Raw genomic sequence first — 13,836 nt, forward strand, 5'->3', positions numbered from 1 at the left:
AGCAGTGTTCGGAGTCATTATCGTACTCTCTATACGCTAATTTTGTACCTAAGTTTCACTTTTACCGTGGTTTCATAAAACCACACAACATTTTACTTTTTTTTAACAAAGAAACATTTGAATATCAAATAAACGCTGAAAAACCATATATTGAATTGAAAATAAGTTTATTATTCCACCTACAGCTAGCAGCGAATGGCGCGAATCCAATCTCTTGTGTAAACAGAACGAATTGTGTTCAAACAGCGAGGATTTGCCTGTTTTCCTTGAAAAATATTCAATATTTGGTAATTGGAAGTCCTTGTTTAAGAAAATATTTAATTATATTTCTATTCAGTTACACAAAAGCTTTTTTTTTATTCGTCATTATAAATTGTTCCTACGAGAAATCAAATCAAATGTATGACTGTATAAAAACATGAAATTATTGCACATTTATTAATAAATTATGAGGCTAAGAAACTATAGTGCACTGAAAATTATCGAAGAATACTATAAATATCCAGGGCATAACCATTTTCGTAATTACAGACTTACAAAAAACACATAAAAAGCCATTTATTTCATGATTTGTAAGTGATATCAGATGAAATGGGAATGTAAACGAAATCTCACATCAAACATCAATCTATCTAACATCAATAATCTGAAATCTTTATAGCCGTGTTGTCTTACGTACCTATCGGATATTTAATACGTACAATACATAAATCTATCACCATTTCCATATTCCGATTTGTCGCCTAGTGCCAAGTGCCAATGCAATTAATATAACGCTGTTATGAGCTGTTTGAGTGGAAAGATCGAATTTTGACTAGTGGGCTTTCAAAATTCAAATAAGATAAATTTTCTGTATATCAATACAAGATCGATACTGTTATGTTCGTCATAACAAATAGAGAAAAGCGTTCTATTAAATTGTTTTAGCACCACTCTAATTCTATAGGAAGTAGGGATCCTTGAGATCCTCTTCAGTGGTCGTTAGGGAAGTTATTGAGAAGTTATTTATATAGTTGTTCCCGAAAAAACATCAAATGTGTGATCAAGATTTATTTATGCCCTTATAGATTGATTTTGAGAAATACATATTAAAATTTCAAATTGTTAACGCAAAGATTTTTAAATGAAAAATTTAATTAAGCTCTGGGGAAACAAAGTGTTTCTGTGTGTAAATTATGTTTTAAACAAAGAGTATAATAAGGCTGTCAGTTATCCAATGTACACTTACTAATAAGTAATATTTCATTTACATGATTGTTCAATCTAATTTGTTAGCTATACAGATATCATCCTAGGAGTCATTTGATTACTGAAAGGGTACATAATGCTACAAATATACCCCAAAACATTGAATCAAAGCAATCACTCTAATATACATACTCCCTTATTATTAGGCTTTTACCCACAGTTCGATACACTTAGAAATACAACAGATATTGTATCTTTACGCACGGATGATTCTGAGTATCTCTGATACAGCGGCATATTTCATTGTTCATAACAAAGAGATTTATGTACCCTGCACGGTAGACGTAATTCTTTGTATCTCGGTTCTATTTTATGGCAGAAGGACAACCAACTGTTACCCCACAGATGACTAAATAGTTTCTACACGTACATTTGGATTAGGAATTTAACTTTTTTTAGGACTTAAAGTTGAGTGCTGTTTTGCTGTTTCCCTCGTGTCCGTGACGGTAAGAACTAAGAACAACATTGACTGCTTTTGGAGTCAATACATTTTAAATTGTACAATTACTTAGTATAAAGTGATTTTTTAAGATGAGTTAGCAGGGCAAGCCAAATGCTTATATGACTGATACAATTTTTACAATGGAAAATACAATGCAATCGATGTAACAATCGTTTAAAATACAGTGTAAACTCTATATAACGTCACTTAAGGGGCCCTGCTCCGAAATGTATGTTTCTAAATCATGGTTTTTGGATAGAAATCATCATATTTAAAATCCTAAAAAAATATATAGCACAGATAAACGTTTGATCTAGTGACTTTTTTGGATAAAAACACAATATTAAACATTTGACTCGATCAAAAAAAAATCAGAAGTAACATCGATTTTAAAAGCATAATCAGTTTTATGAGAATTAGGGGAACGCTATGTTTATGAAAATTTGACATTTCATTTACTAATCAGGTTTTACAGGGAAATTTTTGGATAGATTTTTAATTTAGCCCTTATTTTTTTCTATATAAAATATAATACGTAAAATGCGACTCGCGCGCACCACGTCAGTGCCGCCAGAGTCCAGCCGGACGTCATCGAAGGAGGACCTGTGCTAGTTTTGCTCCCGACCACGTTGCAGTCGCCGCTCGCGTATTAGAACCGAGCGGCGAGTAAAACGGCGAGCATGTCACGGTATAAATAAATCAGTAGTTTGATTTTGTTAGTTATCCTAGGATTATTGTTGTAAATATAAATTAACTTCTTATTCTATACTATTAAACGAACAATATTTGCATATTAATAATATATTGCATTTGCATTTTTCGACGTTATAGAGAGTGGTCGTTAAATAGAGAGAAAGGGAAAATTGCATGATTGGTCCCGAGACAGGAATATTATTTTGACATTGCCTACGAAACATGTGTCAACATATCTTCATATTGAGGTTTCTTCAATTTTTTGGCAGATCGTCCATCTTCTTCGGCATGCAAAATTTTTTCTTTATTTTTCTACGACTGCATTTCTGAGAATCTTCGGTATGTCAGTAAAAAAGAATGTACACAACTACATTTTCATTGATTTCGGCAACTTAGCCAGTACCTACTAGTCCTAGTTCCTAGTGGTAATGTCTTATTGTGGTCGTTAATTAGAGTGAGCGTGATGCTATATGGAGTGTATTCTTGTATAGACAACAATATAAACCAACCCAAGTCGAGAAATCTTGACGTTATACGGAGTTTGACGTTAAATGGAGTGTCGTTATATAGAGTTTACACTGTAGTTCAATTGATCCTTGCGTGTTGATATTTTCTTCTTTCTTTATTTTAATAGGTCAACGAAGAGATATAGCATTTCTATCCACACAAAATATAAAATTTCATCTCACTTAAATAAACTTTATGAATATAATATCGGCTTAGAAAAATATTTAAACTGGTACGGAACATTTCCATTTTTTGATAAGGGACCCACTGCATTTAACGAGCATAACAACATTTTGACATAACGGCGTAGTTAACATTTTAATTAAAAAGTATCCGACAAGCATTAAATGCACTCTATTGTAGCTGTGTCAAAGCAAACTCTACCGCTATTATATTTGGAATTATATCCACCCGTTTTGCTGAACGAATAAAATCTGGTACAAAATGATTATTCCTGTTAAAATCTTCATCAAAATAGTACTCACCGTGAATGTCTCACACACAGAGAGTTGAACTTTTCCAACTTTCAATATTCGTAGCCGATAGAGCGCTCAAGCTTGCGACCGCGCTACGGCGTAGACCGCGGCAAATTGAGGCGTAGCGACCTGTAGCTACGGGATTCTGGGAACACATGCGCTGATAATATATTCAAAAGAAACGGTTCGGCACGAGACTTTTAATAAATACTCTTTTTATAGGCTAAGGTCAATATTTCAGAGCTTTAGATTGAAAGTGCATAAAGTGTAAATTATTATCGTGTTTTATTCTCTAAATTTCACACAATCACGGTAAAAAGCGAGGTTAGTGCAGTTGAGTAAAATTGCAATTAAATAGAAAAAGTATTCTAAAAAGGTGTCGGCTTTTAGCCATTAATTTAGCACTTAATATCATAATTAATATTTATCCAGTAAACAGTACCTACAATGCAAATTAATTTCGGTTTTCACAAATTCTCTCGGTTGGTTTATTTTATCAAAATATTATTTACAACATAAGTAAATGTTTAAAGTCGGGAAAAAAAAAATAGCTGAATTTTGCAATGTTTATGTGCTTATTATACCACGGCGTAACCCTCAACCTTTACTTTAACATACAGGTGTTTTAGAAAAAACAACCTAGAATATTTTCCTCGTCAATTATTTGCACGTGTCAGAAATAAACATTTAATAGAAATATTTACTTAAGTTATAAGTACATATTATTATAACAAAAACATCGCATTAAAATCTATTGTGCATATTCGTCATATTATCCCCGAGCTAGGGGACGAACAAAACTAGTCTTAAACCTTCGTCAACTTCAAGAAAACCGTAATACAAAAGATGTTATTTTACTCACATATAAATTTCTAACTTCTAGAGTTAATATTATGGGCCCTCGTCACAATGGACAGCGTTGGCCCAACAAATGATCGTCGATGTTGGCCGCCATTACGGTGATCACTAGACATAGTATAAAACAAATCGCTTTCTCTGTCCCTATGTCCCCATGTATGCTTAAATCTTTAAAACTACGCAACAGATTTTGATGCGGTTCTTTTTAATAGAACGAGTGATTCAAGAGGAAGGTTTTAGTATATAATTTATTACGTTTTAGACAAAGCGGGCGAAGCCGCGGGCGGTAAGCTAGTTATGAATAAACATCTACAATGACGTCAGATCATAGACATTTAGGCCCTCTACACTGTTGTGGATACCTCTACTCGCCCAACGATGCCTTTTGTGAAGAAGACCCATCATGTTTATATTATAATATAATACAATTACGAAGCAAGTGCCCCTGTAATGCTAATTTGCCTGCAGGCAATGAGCGAACATAAGATATAATTTTATTTATTTTGAAGCCAGTTTCTTGAGGGCGCACTTTGATCATAAATTCATTAAAGAATATGTTCATAATTGTTTATGGGCACTTAGTGCTTCTGTAATGTAATAATTTAGTTATGTTTAGATACTTATAGGTATTATAAAACTAAATATTTAATATTACAATTACTTTTTAGCTTAATTAAATGCTATCTTATGTTACAACAGGTATCACAGTTATAAAATAAATATTGCTTTCTGTTAAAACTGTGAATTAATTATTATTTCTTTCTTGGCAGAGTTTTATACTATAACTAATTTATAGGCAATAAAGGTTGATATCTAATCATCATCATCATCATCAGCCCATATACGTTCCCACTGCTGGGACACGGGCCTCCTATGTTACTCAATATTTAATAATAATTTGAAATAAAACACTTAAAATTTATTACAATCTTTTTATTATAAAAATATTCAAAATATCACATTCATACATTGTTCCACAATATTTAGTTTTGACATAATTAACACTTAAGACTAGATTAAACCCCAGTATCCAGAAACTAGTTGAACACTTTAAAATTAAATAAATAAGTACCTAGATACATTCAATTTTTCTTTGGTCAATTGTTTCATAAAACATTATTTGATCGTATCAAATTGAATGCAGGTAATTCTATGGGAAATATAGTTTGTTTTCCTACACACATACTAAATTCGAACTTATATTTTTGCTTGTTTTAAAATTGTCACAGTATAAAACTTTTATCATGTTAAAGGTAGGTTTGGTTCCAATAAATAAATATAATTTCAAAAATTGACATAAATAGCAATCGACACATAGGTAATATTAAATAAACACCTAACATATTTATAAATAGACACATATAACTAAACACAACCACATTTGAATTAATAAACTATACATCTAAAAGTTGAGCAATTTTTATAAGCACCCTTAATTCTAAGTATTGCTAATTTTTATGTACCAAATTTCCTAATTATTGTTGAAAATAAATAATTAATATTGTTTTCAGTCCAAATATTACTTTCAAAGCTGACTTTAGCGATGTCTTAACAAATATTTATTTACAAAAAGGTTCAAAATATGTGCCTAATCAAAGATATCAACTAATCAGTTCTTAAATTTATGATAAGCTTTTTTTTAAGCTTAAGAACGAATGAACGAACGAACTTAAATTCAATATTAAAAATCTTTTCAGGACGTTCACTGGGTTTACTTTATACTATACTATAATTTAATAAGAATTTTATCAATCTATAAGCAGTGTTAATCATTATTAAAAAATATTCCATATTTTTTCCTATTTACCTATGTACCCTTCTGGCAAAAGCCTGTGATCCTGATATCTCCCTATTTAATAATTAAGAAGACTAGATCGTAGATCCTTATTAACTAAAAAAAATAGCTAGTTGCACCAATAATTCATTTCTTGGATCTACTTATAGGTTCTACAAAGAACAGTTATTACAAAACTAAATACATCACAATGACTTGACATAGTTAATACCATTATAATTTATGATGTATTACTATTCCTTGATAATATAACCTAGTTGCTTCATATCTCTATCGAACTGTTCATCTCGGTATTTCTTAATCTTTTTCAACCATTTTGTACAATTTACATAGTTCCTACAGGTTCCACCGTATTGCGTAGGGAGGCATTCAGGGTCTATGTGTTTTTGTAGGGACTTTAAATCACTGCCATGGAAGTGAATCTTGTCCCAGGCGTGCTGGGGGATGAACTTCTTGAATATGTAGAAGAAGGTGTTGAGGAGCCAGTTGTAGTTGATGATGTGGCAGGAGTTCACGCGGGTTGGCGCTGCGCCCTGAAAAAGATTGACTAAAATTAAACCTAATAAATACGCTGTTTCATTGGGCGTGTCTTGTAGCAAGTGATGTTTATTATTAAATAACTTTTACATTGATATAAATTAAATAAATTAACAATATTAACCATTCAAATCATATTTTTAACTATTGGACTGGTTTCTTAAAGGAATCGATGTGGCGATTTTTGGTAGATTTATCGATGAGTGATACATGCAAATGAAACTTGAAAGTTTCTTTTTTTTATTTATTTTTTGTTTATCATGTTAATACTACTAGTTACAACCAGCAAAACAAACAGGTCAATAACTGCATATACTACTACTAATAAACATATTATATACTAATAAACATAATAGGTAAAGGTATTCATAGTAGTACTAGCTGCAGCCCGCGGTTCACCTGCATTGCTCCGCTCCTGTTGGTCTTAGGGTGATGATAATTATAATATATGCTTAGCTTAGCTAGCTTATAACCGAATAATTTTTCAAATTGGACCAGCTGTTTCTGAGATTAGCGCGATCAAACAAACAAACTCTTCAGCTTTTTGATATTAGTATAGTTCTACTCTTCCAAGAGAAAATTGTATATTTACCCCTAGAATAGACACAATTTGGTACGCAAGGGTCGGCGTTAGCGCTGACACCTGTCGTAAGCTGAGCCCAACCAGATCAACGATCACTGTGCCTCCAAGGACCTGCATCTTCGGCTGCCGGATACCAATCTCTGCTAACACTAGACCAGTTCTGACCAAATCGTCGACAGGATATTCTGAAGGATCCCACATACCTGGAAGTGATAGATTAAAATTTATTTTATTTGGGACATTTGACTTTTTATGCGTAGTGGGTTATAACTTATAATTACTAGTAATTGATGAAAATTTATGTATATTTGGCTATTTTACAATTTTAACCGTATCGTTCTTATTGTTATTGTTATATCTTATAGTAATTGACACCTCGAGAAGTCTTTGCCTTGATTTTAATTAGGCAGTTCTAGCCATTAGAAGGTAACTACTAATATGCCCATTCACTCCTTGTTATAATTTTCTTTCAAGGTCACTCTCAATGATAAACAGTGGATATAATGTATTTCGTATTTAACATAACAGTGCAGATATTATGCAATGTCATTAAACACGCATATTTTTTGCAATAATTTGCTCTTTACAGAAAGCTATTGACCTTCCGAATATAACTGCAGTTTTGTAATCGTCCACAACGACACTTAAATATGCAATTAATTTTGTTAAATTAGGGTCTTATTAATTAATTGTGTTCTTGTGAGTCAATGTCAAATATGTTTACACACTCTATTAATAATAACTCTATTAATATTAGTAATAAAGGCGTAGGGATGTGACGACCCCATCGCCCCCGGTTGGCATATCTACAATAGATATCCCAACCGTGCAGTCAGTCACCCCGCAGGGCACCTTGTGGCGAGGTGTCGGGGAGTAGCGACCCCGCGGGAACCGAGCGCTCCCGGGGGAGGTCCCTGTCCTCACCTCTGGACTGTCCCAGTGGCAGTTCGGAGTGAACAATGACGAGGTTCAGGATCCCCCACCTCTGGCTTGCCTTTGTTGGCCGTCCAGAGTGGAGCCGCCAGAGCTATATGCTCGGGGGTGGAAGTGTCTAATGGCGTAATAGCGGGGAAACCCGCTCCGGGCCCGCGGGCCCGCGATGGTGAAACCGGTGCCGCACCTCTCTACACCCCTAGCCGTTCAGCTGATGTTGCCCCCTTGTTGCCATTCTCGGTAACCTTTTTGGGAGCCCATCGACCGAACTGGCGAGTCACCGTCTGCCATTATTTTCAATTTATAATATTGAAAAGGCAGACGTCCATAGTCCCCATAGAACCAATATACCAGTCCATCTAACACCCCCTTCCATAACCCAGTTTTGTTCATTTCCATTTTTCTGCAATCGTCCTACATTGGCCGCGGACTGCCCAGGGCTGTATCTCTATAGTGCAGTCATGGGCAGGCTGCGGCTGGTGTCCCACAACACATTAAATTCTCTAAAGGGCCTCTGCGTGTTGGACCTGTGTCCCCACGTAAGCCTCCCAAAGGACCGGGTATCTTCCTTCTGGTGGTACCCGTGTATTATGGAGAGAGACTTAGTAATAACACACTCTATTAATAATAACGTACCAAACTTCAAGATAGACAGTCTCCCGATATCAGGTCGGTCCAGTATACAGCAACCGAAAACATCGCCGACCTTCATCAACCCCCACAGGTCCACATCTTGGTGAAGATGAGGGTATTCCTCTCGGAATGTGCAGTAGCGGACTAGCTGAAAGGATTAACATAATTTTATGTTCCAGAAATACTTAATAGATACCCAATAGTACCTAATAGATATATAAATATTTCAGAACTTCTTAATTCTTATTTAGCTTGTGTTATTAGACAAATTACGTACCATATGAGAAAAAAATATAATGTATTGTCGGCAAAGATTTTAGATTCATAATAATATAATCTTTATTTGCAATCTTTTTTTAATTTATATTCCAATTTCATATGACGTTATGTTATAGTGGTTTTTCGCACCTACCCGCGTCAATGTCGAGATCTTTTGTAGATAACAATAACTCCTTTTTTATTACTTCTTTAATATTTTATTTAATACTGTGATTAATTATGATTTAGTGTTTTTAAAATATCCTGTTTCAAACGATAAAATATGCATATTGTGGTCACAAAGTTAAAGCTAGTTTCTAATCTGTGGTTAAAGTCACATAATATTAACGCTCAAAATATTAACTGAGTTAAACTAAGTACACTACTTACAGTAGCCTGAAGCTGTCTCCAAAATTAAAAAAAAATTAACATTTATGAAAAATGTTTTAAAGATACAATAAATACCTATTAAATACTAGCGGTCCGCCCCGGCTTCGCCCGTGGTACATGTTTACGTTTTTTCTACATAAGAACCATCCTCGTACTTCAAGGAATATAATAAAAAAAGAATAATCGAAATCGGTTCAGCCGTTCTCGAGTTATGCGCTTACCAACACATTTTGCGATTCATTTTTATATATAAGAAGAGAAGATACGTTCACGTTTAAAATTTCAATGACAATATTTGGCTAGAAAACTAGGAGAAAAAAAAGCAGACTTATTTAATAATTCGGGTTGTTGCTCAAGTCATAAGAATATTGTTTTGTGTTATGATATTATCGTGCATAATTTTTGCATTTTATACTTCTTTTTATATTTACACCAAAAAAAATCTTCCTAAATATTGATAACACCTATTGAGAAAATATTATTACGAATTTTTCTATTCCTGATTAGATTCTTTTTATGAGGAACTTTCCTGTTCCCTAATCCTTATTACATAAAACTGAAACCGACAAAATAAAACTACGCCGGGGAAGCAGGATAATTGGCAGTGTTGTCGCCATTCGGAATAAATGTATTGAAGTATATTTTGTAATCAATCAAAGTGAGTGATTGTGTCAGTTTCACCGCTTGCTAATAATGTATTATATAGACCAAGATATAGACAAATAGAGACGATAGTACGGTACTGTATGAAGCAGAGAAATGAAGACTACCTATGAAATAGAATGATCCGAAATAGATAAGGGTATATAATACGTGTTAACTATTTTATGACTCCTTACTTAAAAATGCTGCTATTACTGCCATTATTTATTTATTTTTAAAAACGTTAATAAGCTCTAGGTCTTTTATGATATATGTACATTGTACATATTTGGTTCCCTAACGTGTTGGACATGGACTTAATACTATTTCTATGCCAAAATTGTCGAAGGTTCTATCTAAATGTAACCGTTTATTTATATCCATTTTTAAAGAATGATAAAAATAATCTTCACCGAAAATCTATTTATAGAGCAAAATTAGCGGTATTGTGTTTTTATCGAATATCGATAGCCTTTAAAAGCGTTGACTCAAGTGTCTAGACTTATAAAAATGCATTCCATAAATTAACATATGCTTACAAGTTTATGTGCTCTTGGTACAATGAAATTTTTAGCTCGAAGGAAGCGCAGCAAAAATGCATCGTCAGTGCGGATTGGGTCACATTCTCCTCGATCTGAAAAAAAAAGATTGTTCTATTTTATTTTTATTGAAAAAAAAAAATAAATGTAACGGGAAGTACCTACTGGAAATCGTAAACATTATTTCCAGAATGTTCTAGAAGTTCTAGGGAAAGAAATATAACGGGTACTACTGGAATGGTGTATTTGAGTCATGTTCCATGTTTCGTTCTAATTTGAAATACAATATTCAGTTTTCCGTTGTTATGTTTTAGTATGAATCATTTACCTTCATTAGTGTTGAACCGCGTTAATATAACAATTTTGCGCCGGTGTAAATTGAACAATTAAGTGTGTTTTGGTTATTAAATTCAAACTTAAATTCTATTGTTATTTGATGAGCATGATTTTGTCATGAGTATTTTTTAACTTTGCAAAAAAAATGGTAGTCCATATTTTATGGACTACCATTATATATTATATGATTGATTATTATATATTATATGATTGAGATATATTTTAAGTGTTTAATAAATACTGTGTTTTTGTAACTATGTACTTGTAGATTACCTACATACATACATACATAATACTATTATGATGGATCATTAATTTATTTTATATATTTTCCGTGATAAATTAATATTTTCTTAAAGATCAGACCAATTAATTTGCATCTCGACATGATTATATTATGCAAATAGCACAATCTTGCCAGTACATACCTACCTATTACAAAAGAAGCATATAATTAGACTAAGACTAACTATAAAAATAATTTAAGAGTATTAATTATAACAATTTTCTATGCGAAAGTTTTGCAGTGATATAGAACACAATCATAAAAAAATGCTTAATACCTACGACTAATATTCAAACATAAAAATCACAAGAAAACTAATATTTTTGTACCGTTAAGGCACACCCCGGACACTCCATACAAAATGATCGTTTTGACAGTCACACTGTAGAGACTGCAAATGTGTGTGTTAACGCTTTATGGTTGGCACATTTGTGACTAGCGTAAAAAAAATTCGCGTTTTTCTGATGAAATACATCCGCAAACAGCACAATATCTAACCATTTTCTACGAAAAACGATAATCACAAATCCAAAATAATAAAATTACTTAGTCAATTTGATTAATGTTGTCAATCTTCGTTGCGTATCGACCTTGCAGAAAAATATGGCCCATTTTATGTCTGATCGCGCGGGGGTGAGGTAAGTTTAATTTTGGCGGGAGGCGGAGAGTGTCCGTTCTGTAGCGTTTAGCTACTATTATGTATTCTGTGGTTAAGGTTCACAAATATACATTTTAAACAATGACATCTATGTATGTACCGTTTGAAAATCACAATGTTGTTCGTTGTTCGTTTCTAGGTGTTTTGGACTTTGGTGCACCTACTTAAGAAACCGTATGAATTTACTAGTTAATTACCTACTGCGGGAACGGTATACAGTCCATTGTATTTCACTCAAATATAATCTGCTATAAACAACAGATTTTAAAAATTCTCAAACTACTATAAAGCGGCATTTGTACAGAGAAAAATGGGCTAAACTTATTTTTTTTATCCTGGGTTTAACTGGACGGAGCCGAAAGATTCAGCTAGTTCTTACTACCTCATCTATATATATAAAACTCAAAGGTGACTGATATAGTGATCTATCAACGCACAGCCCAAACCACTGGACGTATCGGGCTGAAATTTGGCATGCAGGTAGATGTTAGGACGTAGGCATCCGCTAAGAAAGGATTTCCCGAAATTCTTGCGAGAACGGGGAAAACGGTGATGCACGTACAAAGTCGTGGGCGGAAGGAACCTACTTTTGTATTATTATAAAATAATGCAAAAGTAGGTTTCTTTTAGCTCTTTTAGCTTTATCTTTCACGTAACATTACGTTATAATCTAATTTGTAAGTCGAGATTTCCATAATTATTAGAAATAATTTTTTATACCGCAGTGAAACATTTAATCGCCATTTTCATGTTCTTTGACCACGCGGACCAAGTCGCGCTTAACAGCTTGTCTTGTATAAAAGCAGACCTTATTACCTATGTCTGACGCCTGCGAGATATTCGCACAGATTGTATTGTTATATTGAAATATTGTTCCTTCAATGAAATAGATTGTGGCGTGCGACTTCCTATTCAAATCTTTGTGCTTTTAAAACAGTTTTTGTAATAAATATAATGAGTCATATTCCTTAAATGTGTGTGAATGTGTTTTTATTTAAATTGAATGATGCACGAAAATTACCGTTGGTGTTACTTTTAAACACTCATCTGAATTAAAATAAGTATTTGGTCATGATGAAATCTAGCCGAATTACTTATATCGATAGTTTAAAAGCATGTTGATCTCCTTGATCTAAAATTATTATTTGGATTAAAAATATTTTAAGTATCGGATTGTTTTATACGCAGATATGTATAGTTCCTAAGGATACGATAGTTGAGTGTATATAGGTAGTTTTTCTTAATGTTTTTGTCTATTATTAAATATGGTGCTTTCCCTCCATTTAATAAGCCGCAAAAATTTACTTAAAATTCATTTTGCTGACTGAAATTCCTCAAATCATAACATTCATACTAAAAACAAGAGCCATGATTTTGCCCTAAAGAGGGAACAGGGGTCACGTGTTATCTTTATGTTGCATAAAAAGGCCCTTACTCACCAAATATCATTTTCCTTAACTCCGTGATGGCTGTTCCCCTGGTACTTGCATTCTCGTTACATATTTTTGGAGCAATTTCCAACAACTCGGGGTCCTCTTTTGTATTCAACTCCGCCTCGAAAGCTATTTCAAGAAAGCACTCGTACATCATAGAGTCCTAGTATTCAGAACCTGTAACAAAATACATTTTTTGTTGGCTTATCTTCTTATATATAAAAATGAATCGCAAAATGTGTTGGTAAGCGCATAACTCGAGAACGGCTGAACCGATTTCGATAATTCTTTTTTTATTATATTCCTTGAAGTACGAGGATGGTTCTTATGTAGAGAAGACGTAAATATGTACCACGGGCGAAGCCGGGGCGGACCGCTAGTTTAAAATAATAATTTTATTTCACTTAAAAATAGGATTACAAAAAAAATATGGAAATTTATAAGTATCTAGATCAAAAGCGTGTAAAATTCAGTAGGTAGATGTTTAAATCAAAATTAATTTGCATATTTGTTAATTTTAGTTTCATGAAGCGTAAATTATTAAGGAAAAATAGACTAAAATACTAGAGTTATGCAGATATAATTAACA

The 13,836-nt window shown here is 33.2% G+C and overlaps 2 protein-coding genes across 2 annotated transcripts in view; both read right to left on the reverse strand.

Annotated features, from left to right (window-relative positions):
• Window positions 1-3,467, reverse strand: part of LOC149900322 (uncharacterized) — a 46,594-nt gene extending 43,127 nt beyond the window's left edge. Inside the window, exon 1 of the mRNA XM_090113015.1 lies at window positions 3,376-3,467. The gene's annotated coding sequence lies outside the window, so the exon portion shown is untranslated. The remainder of the gene's footprint in view (window positions 1-3,375) is intronic.
• Window positions 3,468-6,007: 2,540 nt separating this feature from the next.
• LOC149900324 (clavesin-2-like) overlaps window positions 6,008-13,836 on the reverse strand; it is a 30,133-nt gene continuing 22,304 nt past the window's right edge. The window contains exons 2-6 of the mRNA XM_090113271.1: window positions 13,254-13,424; window positions 10,535-10,629; window positions 8,709-8,853; window positions 7,149-7,342; window positions 6,008-6,552 (exon numbers count right to left, since the gene is read on the reverse strand). Coding sequence (XP_089969397.1) covers window positions 6,253-6,552; window positions 7,149-7,342; window positions 8,709-8,853; window positions 10,535-10,629; window positions 13,254-13,404 — 885 coding nt within the window. The 5' untranslated portion in view covers window positions 13,405-13,424 and the 3' untranslated portion in view covers window positions 6,008-6,252. The remainder of the gene's footprint in view (window positions 6,553-7,148; window positions 7,343-8,708; window positions 8,854-10,534; window positions 10,630-13,253; window positions 13,425-13,836) is intronic.

The sequence above is a fragment of the Colias eurytheme genome, chromosome 19 (genome assembly GCF_061535395.1).
Source record: "Colias eurytheme isolate Ceu_HAF_F1 chromosome 19, ilColEury1 Martin Lab GWU primary, whole genome shotgun sequence".
In the NCBI taxonomy this organism is placed as follows: Eukaryota; Metazoa; Arthropoda; class Insecta; order Lepidoptera; family Pieridae; genus Colias; species Colias eurytheme.